Source organism: Chlamydotis macqueenii, chromosome 5 (assembly GCF_036417535.1).
Source record: "Chlamydotis macqueenii isolate bChlMac1 chromosome 5, bChlMac1.mat, whole genome shotgun sequence".
Classification (NCBI taxonomy): domain Eukaryota; kingdom Metazoa; phylum Chordata; class Aves; order Otidiformes; family Otididae; genus Chlamydotis; species Chlamydotis macqueenii.
Window position 1 is genome coordinate 69,744,052 of NC_141560.1, and position 21,285 is coordinate 69,765,336.

Below are 21,285 nucleotides of genomic sequence, written 5' to 3' on the forward strand. Positions count from 1 at the left end.
GGAGAAAAATACACCTCTGCATGAAAAAATGCTGTCATTCTACAGGATTATTGTAATTTCAGCATCATACTGCATATCCTTTGCTAAAAGTGTATGATCATGTAAACAGCTGTAATCAAGAAAACACTGCAATACAAAAAACCAGAAATCAGTTCACATTTTTAAGTTTATATGTGCATTATGGTCTAGGCTTCAAAATTCTTACTCAGTAACAGTGAAGTAAATGTGGTTAAAGTGAATATTTTAAATTATTTTTTTTCAACAGAAATGCTTATAGTTATTACACATGTTAAGCTCTTGATGTGAAACCTAAACGTAAATTTTTTGTTGAGATGAAGGTGAATGTCATTTCTCTGCAAAATTTTCTAGGAATTTTAACTTGCAAAAGCTTTGTATGCCTACAGTCGCAGAAGCCATCCAAGCTGAGCAAAGAAACTATTGCTAACCTTAAACTGGTTGATGTAGGTACCTGACAGCTTGTTGGAGACACTTGGTAGACAGTGAGCAAGCAGCAGTCCACAGAGGTATTGCTGCCACTGATGCGCTGCATGCTTCAAATCAGCATTAACGGGGAAGATTTGTATGGCTAGACTCTTCAAGGCTTGATATCAATTATCACACGCATATCAAATCAACAGTCTTGAAAAATGTCAAATTATTCACAATTTTTTTTTTTTAAGTTGAGGGTATTTTAGACCTAACTGAAGAATCTCTCTTGGCAAGACTTTTGAAAACAACTAAGATGGTAATTAATTAAGAAGCAGATGCTGTAACAGATGTTTCAGTAGGTACAGTCATATCTCATGGCTTGTGTTTTCTTCCTAATTCAATGTAACATTACATGTGCTGTGTTGTAACTCAGCTGTAAAACTAATTCCCTCTCCGTTCCATCCATCCAAAAAGACTATAAAATGCTATCAAATCTAATGGATCTATTATTTGTAAACGTCTACACAAGTTGTAAACAGCAGAGAATCCTATAACTTCTTTATAATCTACAGATGTATTTCCACAGTATTTTCCAGGTATCTCTCATTTAATTCTAATTTAAATTCTAGCAAAAAAAAAAAAAGCAATAAATTCTGAATAGGAAACAAATAGTTAGATATGATAGTAAAAAAATATAAGTTAGTAGCACATGTTGTTTTATTTTCTAATATGTGTACTCTTGCTACCTGCAATGAGCAGCCCTACGTGCAATCAGTGAATAAAATACTAATAATAGTTTTTAATTATGTTCCTTCCAGCTTCTAAGACCGCTATTTAAAAGCGGTAACACTTTGCTGTGTATTAAATAAATCAAATGAAAAATAATTAGGCATGTTCTTCTTCAGTGAAGCTTGCCTTTATACATCAATAATAATGGGAAATTTATCCCCAAATCCATTTATTAAAAGCAAGGAAACTGCATCTCAGGAAAGCCTAACACCAAACCAGTAAACTTCAACAGAAAACTCAACAAGCCTCTATTCTCTGGATGGATATGGAAGATTTACCATTTGTACCTCAACTAGACCTTTTTTTCCTGGCTATACGTCATTCTCTTACAGCACTGGTTTCCAGTCTCCACAGTACCGGCCTCCCCACATTAATCTTCTCCCAAAGCAAGACATCTGCCCCCACTTAGCCACAGAGAGGGGACCCCAGGCACCCCTCTGCTCTCGCCGGGGACCTTTATGTCACTGAAGGAGGACAGTGTAACTCTGGGGAACTGGGTCTGGTGCTAGAGGAGGCGCGTGCCAGCTCACCTGGTTGTACAGGGCGCAGATGTGCAGCGCTGTGTTTCCCGAGGCGTTCTGCGCGCACATATCGGCGCCGTAGAAGAGGAGGTGCTCCAGATGTTGGACGTGTCCATACCGGCAAGCCTGTAAAGAGAAATATTCATATTTTGGTTATTGTACAATCTATTTTACTTAGGGTCTAATTGTTAGAACCACTCCTGGACTGAATGGGAGGACTAACACCCAGATGTGCATACCCGCCCGTAAACACCAATCTGTACACTTCAGGCACAGCAAGTCCGTGCGTAAGTTTAAGCATCTGCTTATTTGAGGAACGGCAGTTCAAGGTATGGAGAAAGCACAAAGTTTGGCACTTTTTTGTCCACTAATATTCAAATCTGCCAAATGTGACAAGCAGATCAACAGACCGTTTTGTCCTGGTAATCTCCGGGAAGTTGCCCACTAGATGGCACTGAAGATGACCAGATTTTCAAAGTCTGCTTTTAAGGCGTGAAAACAGTTTAGGGAAATCTGGCCAAAATTCAAGCAATAATCTTCTTGATTCTGTGATATCAAGCAGACGCACAGTGTATGCAGAGTACTGATCCAAAAGAGAGAAAACCTTCAACAGCTACTTTATCAGTAACACAAATGAAATGTTAGACCCTGAATACAAGGGAACAAACCTCTATGAATGAGACCACTGAAATTTGAAACTGTCCTGATCAGCAAATAAATTTGAGAAAAATCACAGTATTTCCATTCACCAGCCTCATTTACTGGACTGCCGCCTTCTATATAGCACACGAACTGAGCACCTCCCAACTTGTAATGTTTTTAACTTTGTACCATCTCAGATCAGTGTAATTCCTGTACAATAACACAGAATTGAAGCTGAGAGATACAGGTATACAAAGCCATTCCACTCTGTCTTAGACAGCTATTTACTACTGACTTCAGTGGGAGTTACAAACCTACATATCTTGCAATTTGGATCAGAAAAATGAAGCATACTGCTTAATACACAAATTAAATCTGTGACACATCCCAAATCCCAGTCTAGTATCCTAACCTAACCATTACATCTTTTCTTCCTCTACTTTCTATTTTCAACACACAGAAATGAGAAAAAAAACCCCAGTGTTTATTAAATAGTCTATTAATTTACAAATTCTTTGACAAAATAATGGAGACATTATGCAAGTTGGTATTAGAACATAAATACTTTAAGGCTAGGCAACAGAACAACAAGCAAAGGGAGAAACAGCACCAAACCGTAACTGTGTTTCTGACGGTGCCGGAGACGAGAGCAAATGCACAATTAGCTATAAATTACCAATTCTGTCTCGTCTCTAAATGTCACTTAACATCTAGGTATGAATGTGCATACGTAATTACTAAAGTAACTCCTAAAATACAAGAACTAGTTCCAGCTTCCTATTCTTACAACAGTAAACTGGACTGAAACCAGGCCCTCTCTTCAGTTTGTGTCCTTTGCTAGAGCAGGATTTGCCTCCTCTTTGCCAACCTGACAGTAACGCTTACTCAGCTTATGGGGAGATGCTGGATGACAACCAACGCACGGGAGATGCATTTCGCCTCGTGACAGGGCTCTGTGTGGTCGGTGAGCTGTACAAACCATCCATCTGGGCTCCCCAGTATGGTCAATACAGAGAGACAGGTATCTCCAAAGAATTTCCTTTTTGTCACTTCCTAGCACAGCATGAACCGCTTCTGCTCTTCCCCTTACTATCAGGGCAACCCAGGCTTAACTTCTACAGCTAAAGCTTGTGTCAGCAAAATGAAAAATACCCTTGCTGTCAATTCCTTGCCACGCAAGGAAACTTTGCCTTCTTCATACAGACAACATATGGGATTGCACCGTATCACCATCTTTCTTAACTCACTGAGGAATGCTTGTATTATTGATTACTGAAAACAGATTGCCCGTAATCCAGATGTAAACACTGATTTATTCAGGATTACAACCAATACAACAGATTTGGAAAGCTCTGTTTCATTACAAGAAATAATAACCATATGGGCATAAGGCTGGGTTTTCAAAATAGGAAATTTTTCCCTCTGTTTTCAGGAAGTCCAGATGGGGTGACACTCTGATCTTACAATCCATTTCCTCCACATCCTCAGAAATGGTAGTAAATTAATCTTCTTTTTTTTTTTCTTACTAGAGATGGATCCAAACAACCTCAGTCTGAACACACTTCCACAGCAAAAAAGCTCACATCTCCGCCCAAACCTCGGTACCAAAGCTATCTCCCATTTCTTTCACAGAAAAGAAGAAAATAAGTTGTATACTAAAAAGATTAGTGCATAGAAAAAAAAAAAAGTGAGCCTACCAAGCCTAAGCAGACCTGTAAGGCTGACTATTTATCTGATCATACGACATCAGTTCCATTTTTTATGATTACTCAAACTCATCCATAGAGAGGAAAGGCAGAAAATAGTTGCAAAGGCATTAGGACTGCTAGAATCTTTAAACTTTGTAAATCACTGAGTTCACCGCTCTGCAAAGAGAAATTAATAAAGCATTCTTACACAACTGTTGCATAATATCCAGACGTTTCTGGAGAAGACAAGATGAAAGAGTTCAAAGACAAAGTTTTTTTTAAGAAAATGCCTTACCAAACATTGTAGGTCTTTTAAAGAGATACCATTTAGGTCTTTGGTGAGGAAGGAGTCCGCCTTTCCAACAGCTAAGGTGAAGCCGACCAAGATGTGCCAGCGCCCGATGAATTCTGGCACCATAGCTGGCTCAAGGTATCATGAGCACCATGAACCTCAAAAGACTATTTTTTAAAATACTTTTTCTTCAAAGAGCATGCTACTACCTTTATCCACACACTGAATACGTAAGGGAGGAAAGGAAAACCCGTGTACAAACAGCAAAAGAAAAATCATTAGAATCCCAGTTTCCACACAGGCAGGAAATGTAAAATGACTCAAACTGTGAGTTTGTAAGAGTTTAACATCATCCAGTGCAATATACTGAAGGATCCGGAATGCAAATCTTCCTGTAAAGTTCACAAGAGAGAAAGTAGAAAGTACCCCTGACAAACACAGAAGAACCGTTACCAAGGACACTAAAATTGGCATCTAACTAAAAACTGAGTTACGCTTTTTTACTGAAGTGCCACTAATAGGATGCTAAACTTCCAGGAGTCCATTACATAAATACGACTAGTGCAATTTCCGCGGCAAAATCCACAGTAACCATGGGATTTCACAGTTACGGAACTCCACTGGAACAGTTTCCACTTCTAATTCACCACAGCAGGATGCAAAGTAATAAGCAAACTGGAGAAGGAAGAAATTCCATACTTGTATGTGCATGAACTAAATGCACCCAAACGACCCTCAGAACAGCGTTTAACCATGGCATATCTCCTCACACAACTTCAACTCCAAACCAAAGGTAATCTTTCCTACCTGATGAATTTCTTGCCATCCATTTTCATCTTTGCAACCGACTGTAGCGTGTTCGTGAAGTAACAGTTCACAGCAGTAAGGGTCCCCTCCCACAACAGCAGTGTGGTACAGCGGTGTCAGGCCACAGCTGTCTTTGTAGTTAGGAGACGCTCCAAGCTCCAAAAGGGTCTGAAAGCAATCACAAACTGTGAAAAATATATTTTGGAGGGACTTCTAACTATAAAGGGACTTTTCTAACCTGAAAAAGGTTATTTGTTGTGACGTACATTTTTTGCTCACTTCTTTATAAGCCGCTAGAATGGGCTGCAGCACTAAGTTAAGCAAGGAATGACCTCAGAAGAATTAGGACCTAAAGGAATCTATGGGATTAGCAAGGAAAGGATGAGTGGCAATGTCCAATTTCCATCCACTCATCAAGTTCAGAAATCTCAGTTCTGAAAATGCTACATCGCCTTTGCAATACATTCTCCTCTTCAGTCACAAGATGCTTTATCAAAAATGTCATGCAATCTGACTATCTGTCAAAAGGAAATAAGCAAAAGCCACAAAACCAAGACTTAATCTAGAATAGCAAGGTGATTTGAGAATATCTGTTAAAATACAAAAGAAAACAGACGAGACTCTGTTAAGATATAATGTGTAATCCATGACACTGGGATTTGCTTTCAAAGAGATAAGCAACAATAACGTTATTCATATTTCTTCAGATAGATCTTTCCCAATTTTTCAACAAATAAGGTAAATTGCACCACTTTTTCTTCCTACCAAAAAAAATCAGAAACAAAAAGGCTCTTTATTGAAAGCAAATCCTAAGATTTGAAAGCCACAAGAAAGCACTGGAACAAGCACATATTAACAGACCCATTGAGGACAAACACAGTAATTAACTGAAAACATTCTCCTTTTAATTTTTTTTTAATATAAAATTACACAGAATTTGCTACTGAAAGCATTTACCTTGAGGGTTACTTGGTTCTTGGCTCTGGCTGCTTTGTGCAGAGCTGTCATTCCATCTTTGGCTCTGAAGTCCAAATGTGCTCCTCCATTTTTCAGAGCTTTTATCACTTCTACTGTATTGTCAAGCTGAACTGCCAACGTTAGGGGTGTTTCTAAAGAAGAGAACAGCGTGCACTTGAAAAAAAGATGAGCAAATTTATAAAATGAAGAATATTTGCTTTAAAAATGGTAAGTTAAAAATGCTGCTCAAATAAAATAATAAATTATCAATTTTCTCCCTCAGGCAGCAAAACCATACTGACTCCATTAGCCCAGAGTTAGGAAGGCAATAGAAAGAATGTGCGAGATTCAGTCTGTTAATCAATTCAGGTCAAACAAACTACTTTATGCTGCTAGTTTTATTGTTCTAACCTCCGCTTTCTAGGTCATGATAGTTCGGATCCAGTCCTCGGTCCAACATTTTTGTGATTTTTTCCACTGAGAGATGGTGGACATGATCCATAAATTTTCTCAAATTAGCCTGAAACAAAAAGTTTCAAATTAATCATCCTCTAATTTTAAAAAAGGGAATTTTTACTAGAAGTGAAATATTGTGTCAACTGATGTCAATACCTAACTCACATTCCTGGATAACTTGCTTTTATACTGAGAGCATAAACTCCACAATTTATAATGTTCAAAAGTCAAACACAGTAAAAAGATTCTGCTTTTCACAGTTTTAATGAAAAAATGACTGAAAGATTCATTCTTTAAGAAATCAGGATTATGTGGTGATCATCATTATTATTCTGACCTGCAAAAGAGTCTAAAGACATAGATCAGCATTTTTGCAGCAAGCTGAAAGCACGCTGAATTTATGAAGTAAGGTTCATTTAAAACTGCTTGTATACATACAGAAGAGTCAATCACGGGAATTTTTCTACGAGAGAACTTCCCAGATCACAATTCACACATTACTGTTGGTGCTGGAAACACCCACTGTTTGTTGTCCAGCCCAGGTAGTAATGAACTCCTCTTTATTTCCAGTTTCTCAGAAACACTGCGGGTCCTGAGGGAACTGGTGGATGAAGTTGCCAAGCCACTGTCCATCATATTTGAGAAGTCGTGGCAGTCTGGTGAGGTTCCTGATGACTGGAAGAGGGGTAACACAACCCCCATTTTTAAAAAGGGAAACAAGGAACACCCAGGGAACTACAGGTTGCTCAGCCTCACTTCTATGCCTGGAGAGGTCATGGAGCAGATTCTCCTGGAAACCATGCTAAGGCACATGGAAAATAAGGAGGTGACTGGTGACAGCCAACAGAGCTTCACCAAGGGCAAATTGTGCTTGACCAATTTGGTGGCCTTCTATGACGGGGTTACAGCATCAGTGGACAAGGGATGATCAAACTGACGCCATCTACCTGGACTTATGGAAAGCATTTGACACTGTCCTGCACGACATCCTTCTCTCTAAACTGGAGAGACGTGGGTTTGATGGATGGACCACTCAGTGGATAAGGAAGTGGCTGCATGGCCACACTCAAAGAGTTGTGGTCAACGGCTCGATGTCCAAGTGGAGATCGGTGATGAGCGGTGCTCCTCAAGGATCAGTATTCGGACTGGCCCTGTTTAGCACCTTTGTCAGCAATGTGGACAGTGGGACCGAGTGCACCCTCAGCAAGTTCACCGTGTAAATTTGACATACCTTCGTATGAAGCTTGGCCAGCTGTTTTTCATCAAGATTGAACTGTTTGTACACTCTTTTCTTGTACCGAAACTGAGGGAGGAAAAAAAGAATAAATTTAAAAACCCATAATATCACTTTCTGACCTTACCAGAAAGTATCATCTATGATGATGTATATTTAGGCAAAACTCAAAAAAGGCTTAGTATTTAATTTTGAATATTCACCAATAATCAGTGCTGTACTTAACATAGTGGCATCATAATTTACAGTTCATGCAAGCAAAATTTGTATCTTGTACAAATATACTGAATTCAGTGGAGGTGTATGGGAAATGAGATCAGCCTCTAGAATCTACAGAAATAAGCAAGAATAACAGTGAAAAGAGCTTTTCCCTAAGGGTATCTGTGTACTTTCATTTATAGTCTCTGGCAGAAAGAAGAACTGGGAAGGCATGTTAAATTAAAAAATACATATTTCAATATCTCAGCGTGGCATTTCTGAAATTTAAAAAAAGAAAAACAAACCTGACAAATCCTTTAGTCAACATAGGCAGAGCTTACACATGGGAATAGTTCTGATGTTCAACAGGACTGGGCCTGTGAGTGAGGTCCAGAGGATTGCCTCTTTTGGCTGAAACTCACTCACATTTTACCCTGAACAGTTTGCTACCCTACGGCCAGAGCAGCAAGATCTATGACAAAAATAATGGGATTTACATCGCTATAATTTACTGTTATCTAATCACAGTACGCAGAATTGAAAGAATACAGCGTGTCTGTTGGACAAGGAGACCGCATTGAATGAGGCTTTCATCTAGGCTTTTCACAAGGCCGTTTTTAACCCCTGAATTGCCATTCTTTAGCTGCAGTGAGAATTATGTGAACAGTGAACACCCACAAAACAACATAACAGAAAAAAAAATAAATTGGTTATTTAATTTACTTATGGCTATGATATGGACATCAATGATTGAATTTCTGAAATAAACTGCTAGAAAAGCTAGGACATCAAACTTTCTCTGGACCCTCATTCTTTATGCTTGGATTTGCGTTAGTAAGTCTATTAACTGCAGATTATTAGTGGTTGATGTAGCACCATACAAGCAATACCTAAATTAATTAAATACTAGTTTCATGCCCCAGTTTCCTCTTATACTGTGTTTCGGTGTGATCTGGCTCTGCTCCATGGTCCCCCAGTGCTGTAACAGTTCTGGCCAGTTCGTCCCCCAGCTGCACAGGCTCTGCACGAGCAACAGCGAGGGAGGAAATTCCAGCGTGTGTGACTGCTTCACACACATATCCCCCTCTCTTCCCTTACCGCTTTCCCTGAAGAGAGACAACAGGAAATCTGTGCACTCTGAAGGAGGGCACAGAGGGAACTAGATCGGGGAAAAAAAAAAAAAAGGCTTCACTGAGACAGGAAGATCCTCTCTTTGGGAGAAAGCAGAGAGTTATTCAGCAACTGCTACCCTACTATTGCAAACCTAATCAGAGACCCAAAAGTTTATTCTAGAACCTTACATTTATTTATTAAATCACAGAGTAAGATACATCTCCTGTGTTCTCAGCAGAGGGAAAACTCCAAAATCAAATCTCCCAGAGAGGCTGATTCTCTGTAGCCTTTCAGGGAAATAACACACGAAACAGGTCCACCGTGCAAGGGAACGCCAGCACTTCTGTGAGCAAGGTTCCAGTTCAGACCTGCTGATTCCCAAACGCAATTCAGGTGCATGTAAGAGCTTCAGATACAGCTTACTGTATGGTTTGTATCAGAATACAAATGTTTCACATATTAGACCTAAAAATACCTCAAGTGAAGGAACTCCTTTATTCACGGGCTGTGGGTATTCCCTAAGAAGTCGTTCCTCATCCAAGAACTTTCCATCTCTCCCATTGCTGGCAGGCTGGAACAGTCCATAATTCAGGACGTCTTTCAAACTCTGATTCAAAGTGCACAAAATTCGTTGCTTTGCAACCCACACTGAGGCTTCTGGGTTAAATCTAATGCATTTCTGCAAAGAGAAATTATTTTAAAATCTAATTAAGGAAAGAATATTTAAACAGCGTCTTACCTTCTATAATTTACAAAAGTCATAAATACATACAAACATACACAATAAACCTACAAAACATACATCAAAAGAATTGCATCTCAGACACGCATTCCTCTACAACAACTGAAGCACAAGTACTGGAAAAACTCCACAAACATCAGAGACCGGATCCTTCTTCAGAGAAAGAATACCTTCACGGCAAACTGGTTTGAAAAGCCAAGAAAGTGTTACAAGTTGCTTAACCATCCACTTGATTCTAGGCTGTTCTGACAATCAGTCTGCTCCACAACAATTTTACAAAAAAAAAAAAAAAAAAAAAAAGGATTTCAGGGAGGAATTGTAATTCATGTTAAGCTACATTTATCTTAGGGTAAGTTTATGGGAGGAACTATATGATGTGAAGCAGCAGAAGACTTGAAAACCTTGAAAATCTTTTCCAGTTCTCTGCTTCTTACCAAGTTGGAATTTAGGAATTTTTTTAAATTTAGGAATTTCACAATTCTAGCTTATGGTGCAGTCATTGGCTACAAGCTGCCAGCAGATGGCAATGCCCAGAAACCAGTTTGTTGCCTCTGATATGTGTTGTCAACGTATGGTGCGGCTGACTCGCCCCATCCTGGACCACAAGAAGGGCTTGGACCGAGCTGCCACGGCAGAGCTACAGCACAGGAGTCCCTGCTTCGCCCCCTCAAAGGATGGCCCAACACAGGATGCAGGGATTGCACATGGGCCAAAGAGAAATTTTCACAGATATATCTTTTTTTTTTTATGAGTACATTTCCAGGAGCTTAGCTGTAATTCTGGCTACAGTAATAATGTCAGTAACTACTCTTCAGGCCTTTTCTGAAGACTTCTGCTACTCTTCATATTATAATTGTACGTAAACGTAAGAGAACAGAAGAGCAAGTAAAAATAAGACTGATGTTTTATGAAGAAAGTGAAATGTTTCCTTTAACTTTACTCACAGCTGCTTCTGTAGCGCTCACTTCTGCAGTATCTACTGGCATCTTTTAAGTCCTGAGGTCATTCGTAAAAAAATGGTTGCAGTTTTGTCTTTTCGTACTAAAAATATTTATCCTGCCAAGCTCTGCATACATCTGAAAGTAATCTCCGACCCCATATACACAAATCAAATAATGACTTCATTTGAACAATTCAATTCTGAATTCTGAAGAGCTAATTCAAAGGCAGAAGTCACAAAATTTTGTATGCTCGCAATGTCTTTGTCTTGACTGTTTAAATATTACGTGGCGAACATTTTCAACAGTGAACAGTGCAACCAGGACATGGAGGATTTTCAATCAACAACCATTTTTAACTGAGCAAACACTGCAGCCAACCAGTCCTCCGTATATATTCACTTTATCAGAGCAGAGATGACTAGCTGGTTTTGAATATCACAACATACTGAAGGTGAGGAGTTCGGCTCTGTTTCCGTGAATTAATCCTCAGATACGAAGCCTATAGACAGACACTGATACCGAGATGTCCTCTATTCATCGCTACTGACTAGCAGTGCCACCGAAGTTGCCGTGATAGCATCTCACAGGGGTTTGCCCGAGGAAGCAACGCAGGCTCGTGAATATCAGGCTCTGTCCAGCTCCACTGCTCCTGAGCATGAATTATTAACAATTACCACTTGGTTTGTCTTTCATCAGCTCCTGCACAAAGTGCACTTTTTCAGATATGGCTCAAGTACTGACATTAAGACATTTCAGGGTATGTAAGGGAAGAGGGATAAAACTTACATTGCAACATGCTCAGGTGATGCTTTGGCCTAGGAAATAACAGATACCTTTAATCCTTTACAGTCTTAAATATAAAAATGTCGTCAAATGAGATATTAGATTTTGCCATAAAAGCAGCAGCTTGCATTCCCCTTACACATTTCACATTTCAAGGTGTTTTGTGAAAAGTTGGGGGGTTTTAAATGGTGGAGGGAAGGAGAGAGGGAGACAGAAAGAACATTACAAACAGCATTTTCACTCCTGAACAGCCCAGTAGTTAAGGTATTGACTTAGCAGCAAGGGCAATGTGTTTTAAATCCCTGTGTTCCTTCAGCTCTGAACCCCACCTGCTCCATGACTCTTACATGGATCGGAACTTCAATACAAAGTTCAGACAAAAACACCAGCAGTTTTCAGCAGCTCTAAAAATTGTCATTTACAGTGTATGTTCTGAGCTGAATTTCTACACGCTATATCACCCTGCAGTGGCTTGTCATTATCCACACACTCTGAAAAATTATAAGAAATTATATTAAAACGGGAAGAAGCAATGATAATTTTGAAATTACATGTTGTTTTGTTTTTTTTTTTTCCCCCAGGAAAATCTTTCTTACATGAAATCCTTATACGAAACAAATTATTTTTGGATCTGTATGACACTGTTTTGATTTTAACAATACAGAACACTAACTTCTGATCACAATTTAATTGTTCGCCTTTTTTAGTGCATCTTGAGAATTCAACACGTTCAATTGTGTTCAGTCTGTTCTTGTGTTCCTTCTGTTCTGGATTGTATGCAAATATTGCAGATGATGGTGTCTATTTCTAATTCTCAAAGATTTGCTAAATTGGTGAAATTATAAATAATTTCACATTTCTTCAAAATCATTTCAATGGAAAATAAATCCTTCTACAATGTTCATGCACATTGCATCAGTAATGCACAACAGTTATCTTCTGAAATACTTCGCTTTCCACAGGTCTGACACTGGCAAGTTCACATCACGCATGAAAACAGGACATGATGGTTTAACCATCTTCACTTGACTGGCAGTGAGGAATTCTTTTTGTGCAGTAGCTTGAAGATTTGTTTTAAAATTACTTATCTGATAAATATACCACTATTTTATTTCAATCACACTAACTACAATATTTTGTAGAGTCCTCAATGGTAGAACAGACACAGAAGCAGTCTGAAACTAGTAATGTCACTAACTAGTTTATTCACAGCCCCAGCTCTTCTAGTCATCCACAACAAAAATGTGCTTATTTTAATAAATGTTGATCCCATTAGTAATCTATAAGGAATTAATAACAACTATGTAAAAATCAAGTCAATAACTGAATAACTGTTTCCAACCAAAATTTCTCAGACTCAGATAAATGAAACAAGTGAGAAAAGTGATTATTTATGCTTCCCATGAAGCCAGGCAGCATAGAGATGGAGGCTGTTACAGCTCTCTTGGAGGCAGCTGCTGACCAAGAAGATAAGAAGGACCACTCAAACGTTGCACAAGGTGCATTTTAGATCAGCCTGCCCTGTGCCATTTCTCTATCCGTCTGGCAGCCCTCCCAGGGCCACAGTCATCATCTCGATCGTGTAGACAAGTCATTACTTACCGCCACGCTTTCAACCCTCAGAAAACATCAGCTGAATCACAGCAGAACCTACACACAGGTTGCTTTAGTTAGGAAATATGGAAGAGTTCATTAGATCCACATGGTGTGGTGACCACAAGGAAATGAGACAGTAGCTGAGTCAAAAAAGCTGGACAACTTTTTCTAATCTTCAACAACTTATTATAAAAAAAAGTTATCAAAAAATAGGGATAGTTTAGTGATCAAGAACTAGAGAAACACATACAAAAAAAAAAGAGACATTTTGCATTGGTAGATGTGGGATCTACTATTTCCACCCTTTCTATATATGCTATAAAAACTCTAACAGTTCTTTCAAATACAAATCGAAAAAGCAGCCCTGAGCAGCTCAAAAACACTGCCAAAACCACACTAGGCCACTCAAAATTCAAGTCTGGCAGCAAGACAGCACGTCAACGTTGGCTGCTGAAATGCGAGACCTGTGGTTTTGATATTAAATCTGTCTGGATCCCGAGAGACACGGTCAATTATAATCTTGCATTCCTGCACGCTGGTGAGAGCAAGTCACTAAGCGCAATAGAACTGGAAGCAAGGAAAAAACGCAGCTCATCTGCTCCAGCTAAAGGGAAGATATTAATTCAATGGGAATAACATTAATGACACAGAATCTCTGAGGAATAACATTTATCTGTTCAAAATCTATCAACCAACACATCTTTTTCATCAGACTCAGGAAGCTGTCAATCACAAGGAACTGTGCTGAGACAGAGGAACCATCACAAATGGTTTGTACAGCTACCTCCAAAATGTGACTGTCAGAATACCAAAATATAAGTTATTCCTTTCAAGGGAAGACGTCAATATTAAGGATGTGACAACCAAAAAGTAGGAAATGTAAATGAGAATTGGGTATCATGAAAAAAATGGAGCAAGTCGCTCATTTTGATTCGTGCTCGGTGTTCAACTTAATTCTTGGAGGCACCACTTCCCTTCATCAAAATACGTTCAGAAAACACAGAATTCATGAGATGAAAGGTCAGGGGAAAAAAAAAAAAAAAAACAAAAACAGTCTGGTCACACCATTATCTGCTGGCAAGTCAGATCACCTGTCCAGACCAAGGGCATAAGAACAGATGCCAGCAGCACCCACAATGTTTCCATCATCAAACTGCAGATAAAAAGATCAACTACAAGCAAAAAGCAGCAATGATCAGTCACAAAACTGGATACAGAAGAAGAATACTCATGAAAAGTTGCAACGGAATAGATCTGAGGCAGTGGATGCCAGTACAGACTGGTAACAAGTGAAAATGGAGGCATCCTAAGCAAAAACGTGACTCAAGGTGCAGTTGTGACAACTGGGTCCCTACCTCCATAAGATAAAAATTGCATAAATTAAACAAGTTTTTTATGTAAGGAAGAAAAGCACAAAAGGAAAAGATTCTTAATCCTAAAAACTGGGAAAAGTAAAGAAAGGATACAAAAGTATACAAAGCAATGCAGAAATGGCAAACCAAAAAGTGGCTACAACTTAAGTGGTTTCTTTACCAAACTGCCACTTACCAAACAACATTTTGCATGGAAAGTCCAACATTAAAAAAAAAAAAAAAAAAAAAAAAAAGAAAGAAAAAAAACAGAGGAGGGAGGAGTCAGTAAGTGCTCATTACTGAAGCGGAGGAGCAAAACAGATGTGCAGAAAGCATTTCAAGGTAGTCTTCAGCAGACCCAATCCCATCTCAGCATCACAATTTAAAAAAACATACAAATATGAGCATTTTGATTCTAACATAACCCAGAGGGAGCACGTAAGTATAGGATAAAACAAAAGAGCAGAACAACCAGCATGTGTTGATAATAAAATGATGAAAACATTCCTTAAAAGAATTAGCTGACAGATCTGTTCTTGAAGTCTGGGAAAAAGAGCAATTCTAAGCACAAAACATTAGACATCATTGTCAGAATATCAAGCAAAGGAGATTTTCTTGACAACAGTTACCAGAGAAGAACCAGACTCTTTCCAGATACAGGCAGAATCACTTGTGACGTGTCATGGGCTGATAAAGGAAACCGATACAAGAAGATTTACCCTCGATTCAGACCAAAAAGATCTAGGGAGAGGTCAGATAGGCCAGGCATCGCAGAGAAAAGCGCAGACACATTAGTTCACCCGATTTTCCCTGCCCAAAAGCCATTTGATGCCATCCGCAGACACGGTTGCCTTTAGGCACAAGGTAGGCAGTCGCCTTGGGCGGCAGAGTGCTGGGGGCTGTTGACTGTGAACTTTGCTTACCAGGGAGGAAAGATGCAGATCTGACACCCACCAGTGCTGCCAACAGCGTGGCACTGAGCTTTGCTGCCCTGGGGATGAAGCATCCTCACGGTAAGGGCAAAGACAATCGAACATTGCCTAAGCTGCCAAGAAACCCTGCACCACTGCTGCAAAGAGAGGAGGAACTACTCAGGTACTGTCATTCCCAACTCAACAGCAAGAAGCAGGGGTCATCGTCAAGCCAGAGCCCTTGGGCTGGATGCACTGCAAACAAGCTTCTGATCAAAAGAGATTGCACCTGTGTCCTGCCTCCATAAAGGATCTATTAAAGCTGAGCCTCCTCGCTTATTAAATCAGGAAATTAAATGCCAGACAATTTTTTTTTCCCCACTCTCCTATGCACGTATGTTTGTGAATACGGAGGGCTTTCTATGCTCTCAATAATTGTACTGAGCTCAGGGAACCTTTCTGTCACTCATTTAAACACTCCCCACCGTCCTGTGCTAAGGATGACACTTACTTGAACACCGATGACGCACAAAAACAATAAGAAATCACTCTTTCTACAAAGTATTGTTTCAATACCAATACATTGGATTAGCATCTGAATGGAAAAGGAGACAAAAAAGAATTGATGTAAGAACAGAAAAGTTAAGTCTTCACAAGAGCTTTGTATTTCTTTGTCAAGGTTTATATTATCTTTAAAGTTTCAAATGAGAATAAAAGGGCAACAAGGCAGATTTCCTGCAACAGGTGGTAAGTTATAAAGTCTGCAGCAGCACATCCTGCTTATGCTGCTTGGTGCTCATCTCATCCGTACAATGAAGTAAAGGCGATTTACACCACAGTCACTGCGGATGCACAAACATTCATTCCTAGTGAGTTTAGGTAGGGGTTTAAAGCTTCCCAGTGCGTTGAGTCTTATCTAAAACCCTAAATTTGCCTTTCTTTAAGCAAATATATTCTTAATCATACTTTCTAAAAAACGATAAAGAATAAAAATATAAAACTAAATGATGCCATTTCGTGCTCCTTTGATTAAACAGACCAATTTTAAACGTCTTACGTTAAATTAATTATAATTATACAGCAAACAGGGTGTACGTTGGATTTGGCTTGTAGCTCTAACACAGCTCGTGAACTATGATCTTCTCCAAGCTTTGCTACATTATATTTATCAGTCTCCTTGTTTGCAAAACTGAATCCAGATTTCACTTTTCTGTACAAGAGCTTGTGGGCTGATAAATTAAATCAGTAATAGATCATCTGCTATAGAACTGTTTAAAACAATTTAGTTACTTTTCATTAAGTTTATTGAAAAGGAAAAAAAAATGCAAAAAGTAATGCAATAAAAACAAATAAGTGAAACACAAAACCTAAAATACTTTTTGATTTATTTAATTTCCTGCACAAAATGGATTTAAAAAAAAATAATTGTTTCAACAGTGTCAAACAAATAACTTATCTAAAAATGAGTAATGAAATAAGAGGGCTTCAGGAGGCTAACATCTCTGTTTTTAACAGCAGAGTAAACCTAGCAAGTAAAGCTAATCTTTCCATTGTACTGGATCTGTTCATTGAGCTGTGAACACAGTCAAAGACACAGCAAGCTGGTAGGATCATCAACAAATCCTAACCATGTCCAGATAGAGCTTGTCTTGACAGAGGACTTCACTACAGGCAAAATCCTTTTAAATTTTATTTCAGTATTTCAATCAATACTGAAATGAAAGACCCAAGGTGATGACTGCTTCAGCCAAGATTTAATAAAAATCCCGTGTGGCTCACATCAGCCCCAGTCCTGCTCTGCTCTCCGAAGCCTTCCTGTCCAGCTTGGGTCCCACACCACTTCATCTTCACAGAGTTTAATCTCACGCCATATAAACTAATGGAGTGGTACTGTAATTTCAGCAATCCTCATCTAAAATAATATTTTAAGTACAAAAATTTAAAAGGTAATGCTCCTAAGCCCAACTCAGATTTCTCTGGGTTTCTGCAGCACTGTGTAGACTGAGCTTTAAAAAAAGAGCTCTACAGCCACACCTGGGGCCACGCTGTCAAAACAGCTCTTCCCTGTCAGCCTGTAGATAGGCCATCTCTATCATTCTAAAAATAAACTTAATTAAATAGAAAGGAACAATTTCATCTGAGCGAGATCTTCAGTGGCAGCACAGTATGATGTAGATCTCAAATGTCAGCACAGAGTGATGTATGTAGCACACATCCATAAAAAGAATTGTAGTTTTATAATCATCTTGAAATGAAAAAAAAGTCTGATGCCTACCATCAGTTGAAAAACCCAACAACAGCATTCAAGGAGGCCCAGGATAATTCAGATAATCACAAACTTGGACAGGTTGTGGTTCTAGGTAGAATCAGTAACTCCCAAGACCTTCTCCAGGATGAGAGTGTTATTCCTATCGTAGCACTTGCCGAGGACAATGATTCTTTTACTTGCAAAGTTACAACAGCAAACTCTTCCAACTTTATACTCCTAACATTCCAGACACTGAATTTTACACACTCAACCATAAAAGAAACACAACTCGCTAGTTCCTTGTGAGAGAAAGTGAGGAATTTGTACTGAAGATTTCTAATACATAAGGAACAGCCAACATGGTTTTTTTTTAATTAAAAAAAAAAAACCAAACACTTTTATTCTAATTTACTCAATTAATTAGACATTTTTTAACAAATGAAAAGTCTGTTCAATTATTTCTATAAGATGTGAGAGATTAAATCTTATGTTGAAAATTCTCCATTTTCACCCAATAGACTTAGGGATGTGAAATACAGCCACAGGTCCACAACTTAGCTTGCAAATTACTCCTCCAGGTAAATTAGAAAAGGTCCATTTTATCCTCTCTGATATGTTTCCAGTATAAGCGGTGAACCAAATAGTGATTTCATGTCATTGTAAGAACGTGGAACAGTTCAATGCCACGCTTTATTCTTCCTCCAAATTGAGTGTGTTGATTTCTCTGGGTGGAGGTCTGAGGAACAACACCGTGTCGTAAAGGCATAGCAACAAAGGAGGAAAGAAAGCTTTATTTGTGGTTCTCTTCCCTCATCTTTATGTTCTAAAAGCTGCCAGCTATCCAACAAGGATAACTTCTCACGGGAGGATGACAGAGAAAGCCATCTAATATGGTAAAGAGAGAGAGAGAACTTGATGACCTCCTGCCAGACCCCAGTTTAGTGTCAACAAGAAACTATCTCATGAACAGGGAAACTAGGGAAGACAAAGGGGTTACATATGTATGAGGCTTTCATAGAGGTAATATGTTATTTTGGAGTTCAACCCTCATCTTCTGATGAGATTTTAGATGCCTAATTCTCTTTTTTCTACCCAAACACTTCTGAATGCAGGTCAGACAGGCTTTCATCAAGTTAACACACTAAATACGCTCTCTTGGATGGGATGGTGCCTTTAGTTCAGGCAATCAGTCAGACATACAACTGGGGTAACAAATTTAGACATTAAAAGAAAACAGGACATAAATTTTGCCTATAATTTGTTTTAAAAAATGTAAGAATATAGAACAGATCTACTGCAGACTGGAGCCAACAAAGCTAATAATTTTTTTTTTTTTTTATTGTAACGCAATATCCCTTACCGTCTGCTGCAGATCGGGTATTATAATTCGGATCACTAATGTGTTGCTCTGACTGTCTTCCATTCTGCTGCTTGGCTTTTCTGCAGTTGCTCTGATTGTGTCATAGATAGTTTCTTCTTTGGAGCTGTCTGATTCAGACTCAACAGAATAGTCGGAAAAGCTTTGCGCCATTTCATCTTCACTTGATGTTGGGCTACGAGGCATGTTCAAGATTTTTATCCTGCCAAAAAAAGCAAAAAGAGAAAAAGATAACTTACATTTAAAGTCATAAAATGAATTAGCTACAAGTTTTGTTTTCCTGGAAGTAACATGCATTTAACAAAAAAGTTGTATGTTCTATGCTCTTTTTATCTCCTCCTGCAATTTGTGTGTGTAGGCAGAGTGTAACAGATACAAGTCTGGCTACCAATTTACTACAGAAGAGGAAGAAGGACACGAGAAGGAAAAAGAGATATAAAAGGGAAGATGGCCTTTCTTCCCAGGCACACCCAGCTTCTCAAATGATCCAGAAAAACCCAGCATAATTACCAGGTTCTCTGCTAAAGAGCAGTGTTGTAAACTGTACTTAGGACCACATCTGGCTTGGAAGCCTACTTCTCCCCATGCAAAGAGGCATTTCAGGAAATTAATACAGGTGTAAACTAACATCATCCTGTACAATGAGAAACTGTACAGGTAAGGCTTCAATACAAAACAGTATTTTCAAACAGCAGAATCAACCAAAAAATTAAATACTACAGGGAGCCAGACAGATGCAGATGCTGCTTTGTGGCTCAGACAACACCCTTTACTGTCAACGCTACCGAAACCTTTCTATTGTACATTCCCAGATATGGATTTTAGAAATATTTTAAATCTATGACACAGATTAGGCTAAAATGAAAGTGAGGAAGAACAGCAGAACATTTTCCTTGTGGGTTTTCCCAGCTACAGCAGCAAAGACCTTTTTTGTCCCACCAACTAAAAGCGCCTGCAGGAAATGAAAATTATTATTCAATGGAAAAATGGGAAATAAATTTATACTGCAAAAAAATTGAAAATACCACCATAAACTGTGCAGTGGTCTGTAACCACATACTTCTTCAGCTTGGAGAGACCATTTTTTACCATTGTGTTTCATGATTTAGTTTGGGCCAACTAAATATCACAACCAGATTACTCATTCCTCTTCGTTGTCCAGTCATTTATACCGCAATAATTACAAAGCAGGCATAAAAGGTTGCCGCTCTAATTTAGCGTTTTAAGGTGACCATATGTCGGGGCCAGCGTTCACACCAGAGGACAGGCAGTGGTGAGGCATGCCCAAAGCTCGAGGTCAAGGGCAAGCATTTCCAAAGCTCATCACATACCCACATCATCAAAGTGTTATTGCTATTTCTGATGAAAGACAATTCCAATGACTAATGAAGACAAAAACAGTACATTCAAAAATCTGAAGGCACGCCAGTTCACAGCAGCTTAATGCAAGGCTCTGTTTACAAAGGAAAACTCTTGAGGGAGTATTTCATTTTCTTACTGCTTCACTGAATTGTAGATTAATGCTGCTCTCCAAAGCACCTTAAGTCAACAAAAAGCATAAACATTTCAACGGCTTCCCTATTTATCTACCAGGGCTAAATCACATGAAGCCAAAATACAGTAGGTCGATACATGGCATTTAAGAGTAGAAGAGGTATAGGCGAGTGGGTGCAAGGAAAAAGACATTAAGACCATCACATAGTTTGTCTCTCCCTAAGCCATCTGAGAGTGTAACACATTCCAGGGCAATGGATTCAACTCCTCTGACAGGGAGCAGTAAACTGCAATTATAAAGCACACAAATGAACAGTTGAATTAGGAAAAAAACTTCCCACGGCTTTGGCAAGTGGATTTTCACACAAAAAAAAAAATAAATATCCAGAAATACTTCATTATGGAATACCAAAGGGAAATCATTAGCTGAAGAACAATTTCCCAGGTATCATGCACTTAAGTTTAATAAATAGTGGGACAAATAACTCCTTGGAGACACATCAACAAGGCACAAGACACCTAATTTTCTGGAATACAGATTAAAAAGAAAAATGCACAAGTAACCATTGAAAGGATAACCAAAGACTGGACCTACAGCGCCCCACCAGTGCTATGGAGAAGCAGATCATTTAAATGTCTGTTTTTAAACAAGACAACCTAATCACTGGAGAAACTAAATCAGTACAAGACAAGTCCCAGTGTAGGGCAGGTCCT

At 38.9% G+C, this 21,285-nt stretch overlaps 1 protein-coding gene across 2 annotated transcripts in view; it reads right to left on the bottom strand.

Moving 5' to 3' along the window:
* The window catches only part of SHANK2 (SH3 and multiple ankyrin repeat domains 2), a 318,926-nt gene that overhangs the window by 294,019 nt on the left and 3,622 nt on the right, over positions 1-21,285 (bottom strand). Inside the window, exons 2-8 of one of the 2 annotated variants that reach the window (XM_086748644.1) lie at positions 19,060-19,279; positions 9,602-9,805; positions 7,813-7,884; positions 6,537-6,645; positions 6,126-6,277; positions 5,169-5,336; positions 1,749-1,865 (exon numbers count right to left, since the gene is read on the bottom strand). In XM_086748644.1, the coding sequence (XP_086604770.1) occupies positions 1,749-1,865; positions 5,169-5,336; positions 6,126-6,277; positions 6,537-6,645; positions 7,813-7,884; positions 9,602-9,805; positions 19,060-19,263 (1,026 nt within the window). In that variant the 5' untranslated portion in view covers positions 19,264-19,279. Of the gene's footprint in view, positions 1-1,748; positions 1,866-5,168; positions 5,337-6,125; positions 6,278-6,536; positions 6,646-7,337; positions 7,385-7,812; positions 7,885-9,601; positions 9,806-19,059; positions 19,280-21,285 lie in introns of those variants that run through there. The other variant, XM_086748645.1, reaches the window with a different exon arrangement.